Below are 20,952 nucleotides of genomic sequence, written 5' to 3' on the forward strand. Positions count from 1 at the left end.
GGTGGTGCAATCTCTGATAATTATAAGGAAGATTACCACCCAGGGATCAGAACTATTGAGGGATCTCTGGCAGGTAGAAAGCAAACGGAACTTTGGGTCAAGATATTGTAGGTTAAAGCTTCAAACTATCCCTCTACTCTGAAATGATGGGGATTATAGGACACATATGTATGTGTTTATAATTGTGTCTGTGTGTATAAATACACATAAGCACACACACACATTGAGTGAGAGAACAGAAGAGAAAGAGAAGAGAAAGAAGGAGTGAGGAAGAGGAGGGAAGGGCATGCATAGTTGCTCAAAAACAAGATTTCCAAGAGGGAAAAAAAAAAAAAAAACCAATACACCAGCTATTATGGGAGCTCCAAGCTTAAAAATAGCCAGAGGTTGGGAGAAGTTGTATGTTTTCAAAATAAAAGGAACCAAAAGCTTCCCAACTGAACCCACTTGTGAAAAAAGAGTAGAAAAAAATGCCACATATACATATATAATTCATGTCTTCTTTGTGTAATTTATTTTATAAAACAATAAAAGAAAACTGAGTATTTTCCAGGAAGTGTCCTCCAGAGGGATCAGTAGAAATGAATGGAATTAAAAAGTGAAAAAACAGAGAATAGTAAGAGTATGAGGGTAGGAAATCAGAAAAGGAAATGGGAAATTGTTTCTCTTTGACCAAGGAGTAATTGGTGAGAGGAAGGATTAAAAGAAATTGGTCTGAAAAGTCCTGATTTCTGGTGATATTGTTTTGACATTTGAACTGTTAAAAGGTCCCGGAAACTATCTGGTTTTATGCCATGAAGTTTATAAAGGAGCAGCAAAAATTCTTTCCTGGACATACATATGTCATCCTTGGGCTGAAAATTACTTCCATCTTCTTATAAGGTTGTTACTGCCTTGTGTACAAACAATGTATCCAATTATTCTTTTCTAGGGACCTTCAGGTGTTGAGGGAGAATCTGGTCTACAAGCCGAGCCAGGTGCAAAGGTAAGCTTCCTAAATAGTAAAGGAGAGGGCCTCTGGGCTTTCGTCGTAGACTCCCCTATGTTTGCCGTATTTTGGCAAACATCCACCATCATGGAAGCAGGGGAAGGCCAGCAGATAAAAATGGAAAGTGTTTTCAGATGAGTCAGAAAAATATCTATCATAAAAAGTATTACTTGTGTGTGTATATTTATATATGGGAGGGAATTAAAATGAAAAAACAAAAGATTATAAATAAATCTGAAGAAAAAGTAAAAATAGGAAGTGTGTTGGAACCCTTGTCTTCGTGTTACACTCTCCATAACTGCAGTTTTAGTAGAAAAGCATTCAATCTTTTCCTTTGTTTCTTCAGGGAGATGTTGGACCTGCAGGCAGTGTTGGAGTTGCTGGGGAGCCAGGGGTCCGGGTGAGTGCCTACTACAAACCGTTTTAATGCACCGGCCCACCTATTTTAGAGTCTCAAGATGTAACCTAAAGACTTCAAAGACTGCAAAATAAACTCTTCTGATGCACTGTAGAAAACGTTTGTCTTTATTTCGTTATTTCAAAAGCTGCATGCTAAACCCTGATCACACTGTAATTTAATAGCATTGAGAGTCCTAATCTCACACATCTTTTTCTCAGAATCAGGTATACTCTCCAGGATTCTTGCCAAATGTGTGGAGTCACTGTGACTGTCACTAACGTTAGCTTTAAGAAGAAATTCACAAATACTAGTGATCAACTTGCGTAGTATTTCCTGATCTAACAAGATGGACAAAAGATTGAAATCTAATTTGTGTTTAAAAAACTACGAAAAACTAGAGTCATGCAGAGTTAAAAAGATTCAAGGAAATAAGCAATGAGATAGCTTACAGAAGTTATTCTAATATAGACAGCCATTGATTTAAACTGTGGTAGATTTTTTTCCCAAGGTAACAGCGCCCAAGATAATTTTAAGAGACGTTTACCGAAAGGTAAAGTTGGGAGATACATTTTGCAACTGGTTCCTTTTCCGTTCATTTTCCTTTTTTTTTTTTTTCCAGGAGGGAGTGCAGTGTGAGGTCAGGGTATTGGCAGCGTCAGTGGTGGGAGCACTGGGGCAACTGTGAAGACGCACTGACTAATTTACTTTTAAACAGTGCAGGTTGGCAAGAGGGCCGGTGCTTCCCTAATAGCTTCATAAAGTGCAGCTCTGCATTTCTGCAAGTTCTGTGTCTAGAAGACGGTTTTCTGATGTACTAGGGCCTTAATAGTTGGCATCTCCCCTGTAAGGGAGAAAATACAGACCCTAAAACTCAGGGACACTGGGGTGGGAAGGGATAAAGTGGGAGTTCGGGATATGCAGATACTACTATATATAAAATAGATAAACAGGTTTCTTTTGTATTCAGGGAACTGTATTCAGTATCTTGTAATAATCTATAATGAGGAAGAATATGAAAATGAATACATGTATGTATATGTACGACTGAAACATGATGCTGTACACCAGAAATTGGTGACATTGTAAACTGACCTATACTTCAATTTTAAAAAGTAAATAACAGAAAATACAAGTTGCTCTACAAAAAAAAATCAGGTACACTGATTTTAACTGAATAAAGGTATATTAATCCATGTAGATTCAGAATAGCAAGATACTATAATTTTATGGGATTCGGTATTTACAGCCTGTGAACTAAGAACCATAGATACAGCTGTATAAGTTTCCAAAGCTACCAAATGAATATGTATTATCTTTAATTATCTAAAAATTATTAATATTCTGGGACCATCTTAATATTTGAATTTACAGCACTATGACTCTTTAAACCATCTTCAGAGTTACGCCAGGCAAATTAAATCGTACTTACACTGTCAAATAATCCTTATAAATAAAGTAAGAGTAGGAATAACGTACATAAACCTGCTATACTTCTGTAGTTACCAGGGGCGAAAAAGTAAGATAAATGATTTAGCAAAATAATAAATTGTTCTGTTTCTGCTACCAAATAGGGTGAACCAGGAGCCCCTGGGGAAGAAGGTCTGCAAGGGAAAGATGGATTAAAGGTAAATTATACTTTTAAAGTTATAATTAAGGTAGATGTTTTCGGGAAATCTTTAAAATATTACACAATTTTTTTTTTAACACCAACAAAAATGTTCTGATTGTGTGGTGTAATTAGTGCACTACTTCCCCCTTCTTAAAAATGTTTATTGGGTTACAGGGAGACCCAGGAGGAAAGGGACTTCCTGGAGAGGACGGAGAAAAGGGAGAGACAGGCTTACCCGGGACCGCAGGGCCGGTGGGTAGTCCAGGACTCATGGGCCCTCCGGTGAGTACTGCTGGGTTCAGTGCTCATGAACTCAGTCCTCTACACACACATGTACACACACACACACACACACACACACACACACAGACGTATTCTTGACTCCCTCATATGTGCATTTGGTATTTGAAGGCTTGGAACTGTGGCTTGAGTGAGGGACAAGCCAGGGAGTGATTATCAACCTTCCTAACATCCAAGGAAAAAAAGACACTTTCCCAGGTGTCACACAAGCTATTGAACGTCATGATATTGATTGACGTTGATATTGTGTAAGTTTAAGGTGCATGATGTGTTGATCTGATATATGTATGTATTGCTAAATGATTACCGTAATAAGTTTAGTTAACACATCTATCCCCTCACATAGTTAACCTTTTTGTGTGTGTGATGAGGATTTTTAAGAGTTACTATCTTAGCAACTTTCAAGGACACAATACAGTATTGTTAACCATAGTCACAATGCCATACGTTAAATCTCCAGAATGTATTCATCTTATAACTGGAAGTTTGTACCCTTTGACCACCATCACCCATTTTCCGCATCTCTCCACCCCTAGCAACCACCAGTTTACTCTCCGTTTCTACGAGTTCAGTTTTTTTTTAGATAATACATATTCATGAGATCATATAGTATTTGTCTTTCTCTGACTTATTTCACAAGCATAATGCCTTTAAGGGCCATCCATGTTGTTTCAAATGGTAGAATTTCCTCCTTTTTATGACTGCATAAAATTTCATTGAATATATAAACCATATAAGCATATATATAATGACATTTTTTCAAATATTAGTTGGTTACATTTGCATGGTTTTATTTCTGGGCTCTTGATTCTGTTCTCTTGGTCTGTGTGACTGTTTTAATGCCAGTAATGTACAGTTTGGGTTAGTACAGTTTTGAATTAATATAATTTGAAATTAGGAAGTGTGATGCCTCCAGCTCTGTTCTTCTTTCTCAAGGTTGTTTTAGCTATTTGGGGTCTTTTATGTTTCCATGAGAATTTTAGGATTGCTTTTTTCTATTTCTATTTAAAATGCCATTGGAATCTTAATAGGGATTATATTGAATCTGTAGATGGCTTTGGGTAGCATGGACATTTTAACAATATTAATTTTTCATTTCTGTGAATATGAAATATTTTTCCATTTATTTATGTTTTCTTCAGTTTCTTTCATCACTGTCTGTAGTTTTCAGTGTATAGATATTTCACCTCCTTGGGTGTTATGTTTATTTCTAAGTATTTTATTGCTTTTGATGACATTGTAAATGGGATGGTTTTCTTTATCTCTTTTTCAGATAATTTGTCTTACTGTATAGAAATATGACTGGGTTTTGTAAGTTGATTTTGTGTCCTGCAACTTTACTGAAATTATTTATTAATTCTAACAGTTTTGTGGTACAGTCTTCAGAGTTTTCTGCATATTAAGATCATGTCATCTGTAAGTAGAGACAGTTTTACTTCTTTGTTTCTAACTTGTATGCCTTTTATTTCTCTTTCTTGCCCAACTGCTCAAGCTAGGACTTCGAGTACTGCGTTGATCAGGAGTACTGAGGGTGGACACCCTTGTCATGTTCCTGATCTTAGAGAAAAAGCTTTCAGCCTTTCACTGTTGAGTATGGTGTTAGCTGTGAGTTTTCATATATGGCTTTTATTATGTTGAGGTGCATTCCTTCTATGCCCAGTTTGTTGAGAGTTTTTATCATGAAGGGTTTGAATGTTGTCAAAGCTTTTTCTGCATTTGTTGAGATGACCATACGATTGTTTTCTTTAATTCTGTGACTATGGTACATCATATTGACTGGATTGCTGATTTTGAGTTATCCTTGCATCTCTGGGATAAAGCCCACTTGGTCATGGTATATGGTCCTTATAATATGCTGTTGGATTCAGTTTGCTAATATTTTGTTGAGAATGCTTGCATCTGTATTTGTCAGGAATATTGGCTTGTTTTCATTTCTTCTAATATCCTTATCTGGCTTGATACCAGAGTGATGCTGGCTTTGTAAAACAACTTCAGCTGTATTTCTTCTTCAAAAATTGTGGAGAAGTTTGAGAAAGAGTAGTATTAATTCTTCTTTAAGTGTTTGGTATACTTCGTCAGTGAAACTGCTCCTGGGCTTTTCTTTGTTGAAAGGATTTTCATTACTGACTCAGTCTCCTTCCTCATTATCAGTCTATCCAGATTTTCTGTTTCTTCAAGATTCGGTCTTGGTAGGTAGTAGTTTCTTGGAATTTCTCCATTTCTTCTATGTTTCTAATTTGCTGGTAAATAATTGTGTATAGCAGTCTCTTATGATCATTTGTCTTTCTGTCATATCATTTATGTCTTCTCTTTCATTTCTAACTTTATTTTAGTCCTACCTCTCGGTGAATTTAGCTACAGATTTGTCCATTTTGTTTATCATTTTAAAAATCTAGCTGTTAGTTTTGTTGATCTTTTTCTATTGTTTTCCTATTTCCTGTTTCACTTATTTCTGTTCTGATCTTTATCCGTTCCTTTCTTCTGCTAAGTTTGGCCTTGTTTTGTTCTTCTTCCACTTCCTTTAAGTACAAAGTAAGGTTGCTTATTTGAGATCTTCCCCTTTTTCTAATGTAGGAATTTATCACTATAAACTTCCCCCTTAGATCTATTCTTGCTGCATCCCGTAAGCCTTGGTATGTTGTGTTTTCATTTTCATTTTCATTTGTCTCAAGATATTTTTTTAATTTTCCTTTTGATTTCTTCTTTGATCCATTAGATGTTCAGGAATGTTTTATAATTTCCACGTCTTTGTGAGTTTTACAGCTTTTTTCCTGTTGTTGATTTCTAGTTTCATACTATTGTGGTTGAAAAAGTTTCTGGATATAATTTCTATCTTCCTGGATTTGTTGATACTTGTGTTGTGGCCTTACTTATGATCTACCTTTGAAAATGTTCCATGTGGACTTGAGAAGAATGCATATTCTGCTGCTGTTAGATGGAATGTTCTTTCTATGTCTGTTAGTTCTATTTGGTCTATAGTGTTGTTCAAATCTGCTGTTTCTTAATGGAATCTCTGGATGATCTAGCCATTTTAGAGAGAAGGATATTAAAGTCCCTAACTATTATTGTATTGCTGGTTGTTCCTCCTTTTATTTATGTTAGTATTTGCTTTATATTTTTAGGTACTCCAATGTTTGGTATGTAAATATTTATAATTATTATACATTATTAATTAATTGACCCTTTGTCATTATTTAATGACTTTCCTTGTCTCTTGTGACTATTTTCAGTTTAAAATATATTTTGTCTGATATAACTATAGCTCTCTCTGCTTTCTTTTGGTTACCATTTGCTTGAAATATCTTCCCCAGTCTCTTCCCTCTCAGTCTTTGTGTGTCCTTAAAGCTTAAATGGAGCTCTTGTAGGTAGCACATAGCTGGGTCTTTTTTTTTTTTTTTTTTTAATCCTTTCAGCCATTCTGTGTCTTTTGATTGGAGAATTTAATCCATTTATAATAAAGGTAATTATTAATAAGTTAGGACTTCCTGTTGCCATTTTGTTCATTATTTGCCTGTTGTTTTATAGACCATTACTTCTACTTCGGTGCTTCCTCTCTTGCTGCCTTCCTTTGTAATTTTATGACTTTTTGTAGCAGTGTGCCTTGAATTCTTCATCATAGTCTTGTGTATCCACTACATGCTTTTCCTTTATGGCTCACATAAAATATATTACAATTACAATACCCTATTTTAAGGCAATAACAACCTAATTTTGATATATACAGAAATTTTATACTTTTACTTCTTCCTCTCCTCTCACATTTTAGGTTACTGATGTTACAATTTAATCTTTTTATTTTATTTATCCAGTAACAAATTATTGTACTTATGGTTATTTTTTTAACATTTTTTATTGATTTATAATCACTTTACAATGTTGTGTCAAATTCCAGTGTTCAGCACAATTTTTCAGTCATTCATGGACATATACACACTCATTGTCACATTTTTTTCTCTGTGAGTTATCATAACATTTTGTGTATATTTCCCTGTGCTATACAGTGTAATCTTGTTTATCTATTCTACAATTTTGAAATCCCAGTCTATCCCTTCCCAACCCTCCACCCCCCTGGCAACCACAAGTCTGTATTCTCTGTCTATGAGTCTATTTCTGTCCTGTATTTATGCTTTGTTTTTGTTTGTTTGTTTTTGTTTTTGTTTTTGTTTTTGTTTTTGTTTTTTAGATTCCACATATGAGCGATCTCATATGGTATTTTTCTTTCTCTTTCTGGCTTACTTCACTTAGAATGACATTCTCCTAGAGCATCCATGTTGCTGCAAATGGCATTATGTTGTCGGTTTTTATGGCTGAGTAGTATTCCATTGTATAAATATACCACACTTATGGTTATTTTTAATGCACTTGTTTTTTGATTTTTTAACTAGGGTTGTAAGTGATTTATGTACCACCATTACAATATTAGGGAATATGGCTTTGAATATTTATTTCCCTTTACCAGGGAGTTTCACACATTTATATGGTTTTACAAATGCATTTAGCTTTTTTTTTTTGTAAGACAGGCTTAGTGGTGATGAACTCTTCAGCTTTTGTCTGTTTGGGAAAGTCTTTGATATATCACTCTTTCATTCCTGAAGAACAGCTTTTCTGAGTACAGTATTCTTGGTTAACAGGGGTCTTTTTTTTCTTTCCATATTTTGGATGTATTATTCTATTTTCTCTTGGTCTGCAAAACTTCTGCTGAGAAACCTACTTACAGTATTATTGGGGCTCTCTTGTATGTGATGAGTCACTTTTATCTTGCTAATTTTAAAATTTTCTCTTGGTTTTTGACTTTTGACAACATAATTGCAATTGTCCCTCAGTGTCCATGGGGAATTGTTTCCAGGACCCCCACGGATACCAAAATCTGCAGATGCTTAAGTCCCTTACATAAAATGGTACAGAATTTGCATGTAACCTACACACATTCTCCCAAATACTTTAAGCCATCTCTATATTACTTATAATACCTAATACAATGTAAATGCTGTGTAAATAGTTGTAACTACAATTAAATGCTACATAAGCAGTTGTCAGTGCACAGCAAATTGAAGTTTTGCTCTTTGGAACTTTCTGGAGTTTTTTTTTTTTAATATTTTTGATCCCTGGTTGGTTGACTCTGCAGATGTAGAACCCACAGTTACTGAAGGTTGACTGTATAATGTGTCTCAAAGTAACCCCTTTGGGGTTCAACCTATTTGGGGTTCTTTAGACCTCAAAAATCTGGATATCTAATTCTCTCCCCATATTTGGGATTTTTTCAGCTGTTATATCTTTAAATAGTCTTTCTGCCCTTTTCTTCTCCTGGTGTTTTATTTGACACTGTCCCACAAGTATCATAGTCTTTTCTTCATTCTTTTTCATCTCTTTTTTTCTTTTTGCTCCTCAGGATGATTTAAAATGGCTTATCTTTTAAAGAAATAGCCAATAAATCATTAAACAAACAAACAAACAAATAAAAATGGCTTATCTTTGAGTTTACTGATTCTTCTACTTGGTTGAGTCTGTTTTTGAAACTCTATTGAATTCTTCAGTTCAGTCATTATATTGCTTATCTCTAGGGTTTTTGTTTTGTTTATTCTCGTGGTCTCTATTTCTTTGTTGAACTTTTCATTTTGCTTATGCATTGTTCTCCTAATTTTATTTAGTTATCTGTGTCTGTGTTCTTGAAGTTCACTGAACTTCTTTGAGAGGATTATTCTGAATCTTTTGTTAGATAGTCCATAGGTTTCCATTTCTGTAGTGTCCGTTATTGAAGCTTTATTAGTTTCCTCTGGTATTGTCACCCTTACCTGGTTCTTTATGATCATAGTATTGCATTGATATTTGCACATTTCAGTAAGCAGTCTCCTCTTCCAGACTTTACAGATGTGTTTTGGCGGGGAAAGACCTTCACCAGTTTGCTCTGATTAGGGAACTGGACAGGTTATCTTTTAGCATTTGTGGGCAGGCACAGCTTGCCAGTGGGGTCTTCAGTTTGGTGAGGTCCCTACCCATGCCCTGAAGCAAGGAGGGGTTGCCACTGCCTGGTCTCTGCAGTTTGGTTGGCCAGCTGGCTGAGCTCCACATTGTAGTGGGGCCATTAAATAGGCACCTTGGTTGGGTAGGGGTGCTGTCCAGGCTTCACAGTCAGATAGGGCTGTTACCTGGGTTCCATAGTTACCTCTGGTAGGGTATGGTCTCAGGCTGTGTTCCCTGGTAGGACAGTACCACTGGTTGGACTCCACAGTTGCACAGGACCTCATGTGCTCTCTAACTGGATGTGGCCCTGGCTGGACTTAATGTTCAGGCAGTGCCTCAAGCATGGTTTCACAGCTGAATGGAGCTGCAGGCTATGTCCCAAGTTTGGGTAGAGTTGCAGGTTGTGCTTTGTGATCAGATAGGTGGCTGGCTGTTCTCCTCTGTTGGATGAGATCACTTGCCAGGCCGTCTGGTCAAGTGAGACCTCCAGCTGCATCTTACACATAATACTCCTTGGTAAGGTGGGGTTACCTTGCCTAGGCCAGATTACAGGCTGTATTTAGTGATTGGACAGGGATGTAGGCAGAATTCTGCTGCTGGGTAGGGCTGTTGGCTTGGGTCTACAGCTGGGAAGTACCTTGGACTGGGCTCCAAGGCTTCCTGGGGTCACTGTTCACATCCCTGGTCATGAGGGGCCAGCGCCTATACTCAGCAGTGGGGCAGGGCTGCTGGCTTGGCTCCCTGCCTGAGCAGGACTGCAGTGTGGACTCCACGGTTGCCTAAGCTCCCTGCCCGGGCTCTCTGGTTGAGTAGAATGGAAGTCTACACTTAGCTGTTGGGCGGGGTTGCAGATTTACTTCTCTGCTCAGGCAGGGCCGTGTAACAGGCTCAGTAGTAGGGGGACTCAAATCATGCAGAACTGCCAGCCAAGCTCACACCAGCTAAGCTCTGCAGATGAGCAGAACCATTGGCTGGGGTCTCTGCTCAGGAGCTGCTACAAGCAGGAATGTAGTCCACAGACATCTGAGTGCTGGTTGCTATAAGCTCTGCCCCTCTTCCCCATCTATTTGATCCCCAGTGGTCAAGCCCCAGGGTTCCCCAAATGATCCCCATGAAGCAAGGCCTGACTGGGCCACCATGGATGCATCTGCACCACTAGGGGAGCTAAATATCCTCCTTGGCTTCTCTTTCTCCCACTAGAGAAACTACAGGCCGAGGGAGCTCCCTCAGCATGGTTCTGCGCTGGCCTGGGGGAAAGACAGTGCAATCCAAATGAAACCTCTCTTCTTACCCTTCTGCTGTGGTTCTTCTCGGTCTTTGTGGTTCAAGGACATGCTTCAGCCTCACCCTCAAGTTCTAAGCCACACTTGTTGAGCCCTGGGCTTATATTTTGCCTTTCTAGGGTTCTTGATAGTTTTCACTTTTTAGAGGACTCATCAGGACAGGACCCACAGAGAGGCCAAGTAATCAATGCCAAGAAAATGTGGTTATCTCCCTGAGAATTTTTTATCAAATTCATTTTTGTTTAAGAAAGCCATTAACAATTATTAATGGTTTAGCATGCATTTTTTTTTTTTTTTTGGTCAACTAGCCTAGTTCCCTAAGAGGGATCCTGGCTTGACCTTAAAGTTGATGGTGAGGGGAACGCAGAACTAAGAAAAAGAAAGTTCTAATCATGCCATTGGGTAGCAAAGCCAGCAGTCCCAGAGAGAGATGATGCAGCATGACAGATGGTGATGGGCAGAGCAGAGATGAAAAAGGGACTCAAAACAAGACATGGAAAAGTGATAAATACAGATTTCATCTGCTTCATAATTTTTCCCAGGAACAATCCTGCCTTGTACACATCATCGGTGCCTTTTTTAGTAACAACACATGTGTGTTTCTTTTTCATTCTTTTTGTTGTTCTCCTTGGAATGTTAAATGCCTTTTAGCTTATAAACTCAATAAAAAAAAACATGGCATATTTCTTCAAAAGAATTTTATGATCCAAGGAACTGTTGCTTAATCAGGCAGCCTAATGTTGGATTTATTTTTGCACTTCAAAAAAATTCTTAGGCTATGTCACAAAGATGCTACCTTAAAAATTCTTTAAAAAATAAACAAGAAAGAAAGTGAGAAAAAGAAATAATTTTTTTCAGGTGAAGAATTGTTCTTCTTACTTTCTAAAAGATTGGAGAATGAGATCTGGATTGAAAAATAAGGCAAGGGAAGCATCAAGAACAAATTCCCAAATCCAAGATATAGACTTTTTGAACAGAGAAAAAGATTGTGTATTGTATGCTTGAATTCTGTGCTAAAACGTTCAGTTGTGTAAACGCATAGCTCTGTATGAGGAAGGAGTTTGCAAGCATCTGAGAGGAAGCATCTGCCTAACTTATGGTCCATCATTCATTTCTAGAAAAATGTATCACTCTGGCATCTAAGATCTAAACAGACGTGAAGTTCTGCATTCCAAAGTTGAATATTTAATAACAAAATTCTCTTGTTTAATTCCTTTAGGACAAAACTTGGTGAGAATTACTGAAATGTGATTTTTCCCTTCTGCTTAGGGTGGTATGATATTAGGTAAAGGTGAACATCTTAGAAAATATCGTACCCTTTTTAAAGATCTAATAGTGTCTTTAAAGTGAAGTCAGAAAACTGAGAGGAATATCAATAGTTAGGAAAGAATAAGTCATACATGACCCGTGTTTCTGAGACAATTTCCTTGGAAACCCTGAAAAAATAAGCATTTCGGAAACTTGAGGTCAGTGTCATTAAGGACTAAAGGATTACCTAAATTCTTATCTTCTGAATGATTCCTGCGACTCTGGTGTTAGGCTTGTTTGTTGTAAACTGTTGTGTCATAAGGCAACACAAAATGGAAAAGGCTCCGCACTAACCACTGTGTAAGAATTGCTCAAACCTCTTCTCTTTCACTGAAGAGCTGTACATTCTTGGGTGAGTAATTCTCTGGTTTCTGAGTTTACACATTACACATAATAAAGGGGTTGGAGCTGTGCAGAGCTTCCCAAGATGGTTGCGTCACGGGGGATGCTGAATTGGCATGACTTTGTTCCTTCTATTCCTACTTGAGTCAGAAAATATCCTTGCATATCTATTTAACATATTAGTTTCTATATAGCCTTTTTTGGAGAAGGAAAGTTTATTTAGCTTTAAAAAATTTGTTAGCTTGGATGTTTTTGAATTTGTATTAGCCTTACAGACTGTGACTCCCTAAAATGTATTTGTCCATTCATTAACTCAGTGAAGGGTATGAGTTGCTTCTATGAGCCAAGAACTCTGTTAAGCACTGGGGATACCAAGGGCGACAAGATAAGCAAGTCTCCTGATCTCAGATTTTACAATATCATGGAGAAGACTGAAGCAGACAAGATCACTGCAGGTTGTGATAAATGCAATGATGAAAATAAACAAGCTAATGATAAAGAATAACAGGTTAAGAGAAGGGAAGCCAACTAGTTAAGGGTAGAGAAGCTGTTTGCACTAGGGCAGTGAGGAAAGGCTTCTCTGCATGGAAGAGGATTGAGTTGACACCTGAAGAATGGGAAGGAACCAGTCATGCAAAGAACTTTGGGAGGTCTTTCAAAGTAGATGGGATAGTAAGGACCAAGATGTGGAGGCAAGAATGATCTAGGTATTTTTGAGCTATGGCGGCATAGTGAATAGTGAAAAGTTGTTTGAGATGAGCTTGAGAAAACAGATAGGAAGCAGATCATGAAGGATGACTTAAACCATGGTAGGAAGTTTTGGTTTTATTTAAAGTGTTCTAAAAAGCCATTGAAAAGTTTCCAGCACAAAAGAAACATTGTATCTGATAGGAGTACTCTGAAACTTTCAAACTTTGTTTAGCAATATCTATTGTTATTGGCTATCTCAGGGGTTAAAATAAACTCCAGAAAAAATAAATAGACAAAATGAATTTGAATTACAAAAACACGTGATGTGCCAAGACAATACAATGAGGGAAAGAATGATCTTTTCAACAAATGTTGCTGGAACTATAGGATACCCGCATGCGAAAGAATAAAGTTGGACCCATCCTTACACTACACACAAAAATTAACTCAGACTGGCTCATAGACCTAAATGTAGGACCTAAAACTATAAATGTCTTGGAAGGCAACTTAGGAGTAAACCTTCATGACCTTGGGTTATGCAGTCTCCTTAGAGAACACCAAAATTGTAAGTAACAACAACAAAAAAATAGATTGGATTTCATTAAAATTAAAAATTTTATGCCTCAAAGAACACCATCAAGAAAGTGAAAAGACAACTATAAAATAGGAGAAAAAACTTGCAAATCTTATATGGTATCCAAAATATAAAGAACTCTTGCAACTTAATAATAAACAGACAACCCAACTGAAAAATGAGCAGTCTTTAAATAGATATTTTTCCAAAGGAGATATACACTTGGCAAATAAGCACATGAAAAGATGCTCACCATCATTAGCTATTAGGAAAATGCAAATAAAACTGTAATAAGATACCACTTCACATCCACTAGGATGGTTATAATAAGAAAAAAACCCAGAAAGTAACAAATGTTGATTAGAATATAAAGAAATTGGAACCTTTATTCATCATTGGTGGGATGTAAAATTGTGCAGCCACTTTATAAATCAGTTTGACAATTCTTGAAAATGTTAAATTCAGATTTACTGTATGACCCATCAATTCTATGTGTATATACCCAAAAGAATTGAAAACAGTATTCAAATAAAAACTTTTACATGGATGTTCATAGCAGCATTATTTATGAGAGCCAGAAAGTGGAAACAACCCAAATGGTCATCAATTAATAAATGTTTATTAATGTAGTATGTTCTTACGATGGAATATTATTTGGCAATAAAAAGGAGTAATATACTGATCCATGCTAGAATATTGATGAACCTTGAAAACATGGTGGTTAGTGGAAGCAGCCAGTCATGAGAGACCAGAGATTATATGAACTGTCCCAAATTGGCAAATCTATAGAGAAAGAAAGCAAATTGGTTATTCTCTGGGGCTGGGGGTTTAGGAGGAAACGGAAAGTGAACTGCTCATTGGTACAGGGTTTCTTTGGGGGTGATGAAAATGGGTTCTAAAATTAGTTGTGTTTGTGCAACTTGTGAATTCGTGCACAACTTGCACAAATTGTGATGGCTGCACAGCTCTGAGTATACTAAAAACCACTGAACTGTACACTTTAAGTGGATGTGATATGTAAATTATATCTCAGTAAAGTTGTTAAAAAATAGATGTGATGTGTTACTCTTGAGACAACACAGCTACTCTCGCAAAGTTTAAAATAAGAGGGAATCCCAACTCCTTCCTCTATTTTATAAGTAGGCTGAACTTCATCTATTCTCTGTCAACATGACGTTTATTTAAAAGCATTCTTATTCCTGTAATCAATGAAGAAATCTATTAAAACATGCACATTGTAGAAACTGTTGCTTTTTTCCCACTCTGCCCTACAAGCCTCTGAATACACAAATGGGTTACAGTGGGTCATGTTAACTTTTAAAAGCTAACATTTTGGAACAAAATATTACTTATGCATTTCAGAATAAGCACTAAAATAAACCAGCCTAATATAATTCACCATTCCCCAAAAAAGAAAAACTATCTTTAAAGGCAAAAAATGTGAGCTAAAGAACCAGGAGAGACCTTTCTGATTATGCTAAGAAAAGAAAATGCTCTATAGAACACAGGCGACCCCTTTTCTCACACATAATGAGCTCTTCGAATATGTGCACAAGTTTACTGTGCAGAAGCTTCCTAGTAGATCCATATGTTCTATTTCCTAGAAGCTAAAAAGTAGCATAAAAAGACCTCTCACTACCATTGGCCTTTTATTCACAAACTTTGGTTTTACTTCCAACAGATAGTAGATGCTCTTTGAGGTGTTACTTATTTACAAATGAACCTAGTAAATGAGCTACTGTCTGGTTAAGGCTTAGTATTTTCTACTTTGGGCCTCCATCCTATCATTCATTTGTTTGTTAAATGTTTATTAAGCATCAGTTGTATGCTGATTACGATTCTGGGTACTGATGTTACGACAATGGACAAGGTCTCTGCTGTCTTGGAATTTACATTATAGAGTGGAAAGGCAATGAGAGCAAGAATGATAATTTCTCATAGTGATAAGTGCTATGAGGAAAATAAAACATGGTAAAGGGGTTACTTTAAATGGATGGCCACAGAAGGACAACCTGAAGGTATGTTAAGCCAGATTCCTAAGGATGAGAAGAAGCTAGTGGTATGAATATCTGGGGAGGGGGGAAACCTTTCTAGGCAGAAGGTGCACCTAGTGCAAATGCCCCAGGCTAGAGAGGGCATTTATCAAATGCCCTATTGAAAAAAAAAAACAAACCCGAGGGTTGGGGGCATGTGGCTAGAGTGTAGTAAGTAACTGGAAAACATGGCATCAGAAGTAGGAGGAGGTAGATCATGTAGGGGATTATAGGCCATGGCAAGAGGTTTGAGGATTATTCTGATTGTGGTGGGCAGCCATTTGGAAAGTTTTACACAGGGAGAGATGTTTGATTAACATTGCTGGTGATCCTTTGGGTTATTTTGAAGAAAAGGAACATAAGGGTAAAAGTGGGCCAAACCACTTAGAAGCCTGTGGCAGCCACGAAGATGAAAAAAATGACAGGGTGGTTTGGAATGCAAGAGAGCAACAGAGATAGTAAGCAGTGATCAGATTCAAGACATATTTTGGAGATACAGTTGACTGGATTTGCTCATGATTTGGATGTTGAGAAAGAGATAAAATATAATATAGAGTGAATCCTGGTTTTTAGCCAAAGAAACTGAGTGGTTGGTCATGCCATTAAGTGTGTAATAAGGTTATAAATTGGTACTTACACGTGTGCAGGTATGTAGTTTCTTTATTTCTGATTCGTCTGGTTTTCCTCGCAAGCCCTAACTTACTGATTAGTGAGGAGTGGTTGGGGAATTGGGGGAGAGAGAGGGAAAAGTTTTATATCCAATTCAGTTGAAAGCTTAATCTATTCCTGTAATTTGGTATAGTCTCTTTAAGTAATGCTCAGACTCTTACGATGCTTAGTGTCTCAAATTTACCATCCCTCCACCTCCCTCTTTTACTGCTTTCTAATACTGAGTCTGTCTCTTGTGGTAGAGATGAGGAGGTGCTGGATCTGGAATATGCAGGTGTTACTCATACTGAGTGCTTATTGCAAATTTGAGAGGATGCAAAATAAGCACCTAATGCTTGGGAATACATAAATGGAGTTAAAGTTCAAAGAAATGCGTGGGAATGATAAACAAACTGAGGACAATGGTTGCACCTGAGTGAGTGAGGAGACAGGGGGCTCTATCTGCAAACATAAATGTGTGTGATGGGACTTCAGTTGTGTGTGTGTCTGTGTAGCTTCCACTTCATAAAGTTGGTGGTGAGTATATGAGTGTTCATTATAGTTTTAAGATATTTTATATATTAAAATATTACATATAAAGAAAACAGAAGTTAGTGAGAACTAAGCTTTATTGAGCTCTTCAGTGTAGTCTAGACCTTTCGAAGCTTGACATACCTTATCTCATTCAATCTTAGTAACTCTTTGAAGAGGCATTATTATACCCCTGCTGTATAACAGGAAACTGAGGCCTTTAGAAGTTAGATAATCTACCTGTGGTCATATGGCTGTTAGGTGACAGAACCAGAATATGAGACTAGAGCAGTCTGACTTCTAAAAGCTCACATGGTTGACCTCTCTGAATGTTAATCAGCCTCTCTCAGAAAGCTCACGTTAACCGCAAAGGAGTGTCATGTTAATGCAGCTGTCATTTCAACCTCTGGATGCAGCTAGAACTACAGCAGTAGAACTTGACCGCCTTGGCCCCCAAATGCAGCGGACTTGCTGAGGCCAGGAGTACGTTTACTCAGGGGCACAGGGCGTGAGTCATTTCCTTAGGTATCTGTTTATTCGCTCAACAAATATTTATCAAGAGCGTCCGAAGCACAGTGGTAAACCACAATTTATTTCTTGTCTGCTTCTTCTTTGCAGTTTGCCAAGCGTTGGGACACAAATTTGAGATTTCCATTTTCATTTCCAACTAATGCAAGGAATGCTGTGATTAATTATTAGCTATTTTAGAACTTGCAACCTGGCTTACTGTGGATCTCATTTAAGCCTAACCATTTTTGACCTGCAAATTCATATGACATCTGAAATATTTAGCCACTTGTTACTAAAAAAAAAAAAGTGTTTATTGAAAACTTGTAGTCTACTTTTGTCTAAACAGAATACAGATTGAAATGAAAATAGTGTTTTAAATAATTTAATATGACTATCTTCTTTTTCTCTGTGTATTCCCCTCTCCTTTTTCCCACAAATCAAAGAATATTTCCTTAATTTTATACCCCACTGAGATTTTGAGATTTCCCTTGACCATGTATTAGATATACTTTATAATTCTATACATTCAACAAGATATTAATTAAACCCACAGTAGCTCATAGAACTGATAAATGGATACATTTGAGTTTACTTTACCTACCTTCTAAATAATTAAATGGGTGTACTGAAACCAAGTTAATTTTCCTCCTGAGGTTAAAAACAGTTTAGTTTTGTCTATCTTGGCCAGCTTGTATATGTGAACTTTACTTGCTAGTAACAGCTATTCCTCTAAATCATTGTGACTTCTTTAAACAATTACGCAAACATAATACTGTTGGGAAGTAACCTTCATTTTTACTTAGTGTTCAGTTCAGTGATTATGTGATATAAGTATTTAAACATTCCATCTAGGCCTTTCTTTAATAATTTATTTCTTTTTTTATATTAAATATTCAGGGACCTGAAGGAATTGTGGGAATTCCAGGACAAAGAGGTCGTCCAGGAAAAAAGGTAATTTTTTTGTTTTCATCTTTTATTGCTGGTGTGCCCAGCGCTCCATAGCATACTATGATGTTTTCATTAGTTTTTAGTTTTTAGTTTTTGTTTTGGGGGAGGTAATTAGGTTTATTCATTTATTTATTTATTTTAATGGAGACACTGGGGATTGAACCTGGGACCTTGTGCATGCCAAGCACACACTCTGTCACTGAGCTATACCTTCCCCACCATGAAGTTTTTATTTACACTAGAGATAAAGCAGTAAAGAACTATAAATTTGGCTGAAAAGGCACATTTGCATAAATTAATATTTAATTCCACTTAGGAGTACTTATTACCTTAATTATCTGAAGGCAAATTTTCTACTTTGTTTTTCTCCTGTTTACCAAAAATTCTTTAGTAGACCATGGACAGGAAAAGAGAGAAAAGGAGACTACTATACCATTGGTGCTGTTTAGTAACAACTGTAGTAAAATACTTAGGGGAAAGAAATATTATTAGAATTGTTTCTAGATTTGTCTTAATGTATTTTTCTAAATTGAAAATGTTAATGATTAATTTTATCTGTCGCATATATTCACTAAGGAACACAAATCAATATGTTTTATTTGTTTCCTTTATGTTTTACTAAGAAAATGTGATGCGTTTGTAAAATTTGGTACATTATAATGAAAAAGTCATCCTGTACGGAGTAAATAATTTGTTCAAGTATTAGTGAAACATAAAACTGATTTTCCCATTGTACTGCAACAGTTCTGAATATATTTACTGTAATTAACTACAAATTACACCATATTCTAATTCCCAAAATCCAGTTCTGTCATTTCTGTGAATATGTACCTTGTCCATCTTTCTCATAATTTGGAAGCAGTATAAGAGATAATAAAAGATAAAAATGAATGAGGTAAATTTTAATTGCCATTCTTACCCATGAAAATCACCCCAATATTGGAGTCTGTTTTCATCAGATATAATATTATGTCTGAAATCAACATTCGAAGTAGGACAGTGCAGGTCCTCACAACAACCTGTGCCTTTGGGAAAACGTGAATTATTACGAATACCAAGAATGTCCTGGCTGTCATCACAGTTTAGTTTTTCTTTGTGTCTACTTGACTACCGATAATAGAACAGGTTGGTTCCCACATTCAGAAAATGAATTATAACATTTAATGTTACTTAAAAGCTACTGAACTTTGGTGCTAGAGAATGATCAGTAGGTTTTTGGAAAAGAGAAGGTAATTAGTTTTCAAAGGATGTAAAATGATGTTAAAAAGTTACAGATTTAAAGGACAAACTTCAACCAAGTAAGTGATGGTCCCGAATACACAGAACTACACACTGGAGACTTTGTGTATTAGACAGATCTTTGTGGCACTGAAGTTCTCTGCAGAAACAGATTTCTCATCAGGCCTGTGTTTTCTAATGATAACAATAAATACATGCATAATGTGTACATACATAACGTACATAACAAATTTCAAAGTAAAAAACTTGGTTATTTGTAATTCAGCATGAGCACCAGATCTTCCCTGCTTGTTTAGCCAGAGCATTTTTTATATTATTTTTTCTAAAATTACTTTTAATTACATCTTTAAGATAGCCTAGGTGGTGATGGTATGTATGTTATTGTCAGCAAGGGTCTTTACTTTGAAGTTAAAGCAAAGTTAATATTTGTAGCATTTTGCTTACAGAATATCTTCTGCAGTCATTCCGGTATATGATATATTTAGTTAATCTAAGTGTAAATTTGCTTTTACTTCTGTCTCTTATGGACCTGTAGGGTGATAAAGGACAAGTGGGGCCCGCAGGAGAAGTCGGAAGCAGAGGTGCTGCAGGACAAACGGGGGAAAGCGGTCCCAAGGGCTCCAGAGGAACTAGAGGTGCTGTGGTCAGTATTTGATTTGTTTCCAGAACTGAGTTCACTGTGGATGGAAAAGAAATGTATCCATGTCCTGAAAGTTTCATCCCTTGATTAATTTTACAGAGAAAGCAGTAGTTCCATTGAAAATAACCTACCTCCATGGGATATGGAGAATTGTGAGCATTCCACAGTACTTAAATGGCTTAGTGGTTTCTGGACATGAAAAAGGAAAGGGGAAAATATGTCAGGATGGAAATAAAATATGAAATAAGATTTTTGAAAATCAGATTATAACTCCTAACCTAAGTAGGAAAGTTTTGTATGCCTTGTACTTAAAATCAGGATTTAGTATCTGTATAAAACTATGCTGTCATGGTTGACAAATTGCTTTGAAAATTAGGTTTACTTGAAAATGGGTTTTATTTATATGCTTGGACTTCTATATATTTATCTGGGGATTATTTTCTCTAACCAACTGTGATAAATCTCCAAAATGTCTGCTAGTTTTTAATCTTTGCTATGAACTGTATGTGATGCTGGAAACAAAGGTATCATGATGCTTCTGAGCCTGTGATGGCAGAATTACATTGCTCATGTATTTGAACCTGTTCAGAAGGTCACAGCACGAGAGATGCAAAATGTTTAAGAGATTACCCAATTTAGTCTTTTAACCATTTCATAAACTTATTTATGGAATGCGTGTGTATTTCCTAGCCTCTGTCTAAATATCACAAATGCTAGACTTTTCACCAAGGTTTTCTGGAGACCATTGCATAGTCTGTCTGTCGTCTGAGGTAGACATCCCTCAGGTTCATGTAAGTGTTCCATTCCTTAATGTCACCTTATTGCTCCAGGTCATTCTTAGTTCCTTTCATTTAAATTACTTATTTTTTTCTGTCTTTGGCTTATGAGTTCAAAAACATTCTATAATATGATTGGTTTTGTTTAATGTTTTTTATTCCAGATTTATTG

The 20,952-nt window shown here is 36.5% G+C and overlaps 1 protein-coding gene across 4 annotated transcripts in view; it reads left to right on the forward strand.

Moving 5' to 3' along the window:
• The window catches only part of COL24A1 (collagen type XXIV alpha 1 chain), a 313,443-nt gene that overhangs the window by 207,880 nt on the left and 84,611 nt on the right, over positions 1-20,952 (forward strand). For all 4 annotated transcript variants that reach the window (XM_031465514.2, XM_064493377.1, XM_064493376.1 and 1 more), the window contains 6 exons: positions 932-985; positions 1,335-1,388; positions 2,960-3,013; positions 3,172-3,279; positions 18,075-18,128; positions 19,900-20,007. In XM_031465514.2, the coding sequence (XP_031321374.2) occupies positions 932-985; positions 1,335-1,388; positions 2,960-3,013; positions 3,172-3,279; positions 18,075-18,128; positions 19,900-20,007 (432 nt within the window). The remainder of the gene's footprint in view (positions 1-931; positions 986-1,334; positions 1,389-2,959; positions 3,014-3,171; positions 3,280-18,074; positions 18,129-19,899; positions 20,008-20,952) is intronic.

This window comes from Camelus dromedarius, chromosome 14 (assembly GCF_036321535.1).
Source record: "Camelus dromedarius isolate mCamDro1 chromosome 14, mCamDro1.pat, whole genome shotgun sequence".
Taxonomy (NCBI): Eukaryota; Metazoa; Chordata; class Mammalia; order Artiodactyla; family Camelidae; genus Camelus; species Camelus dromedarius.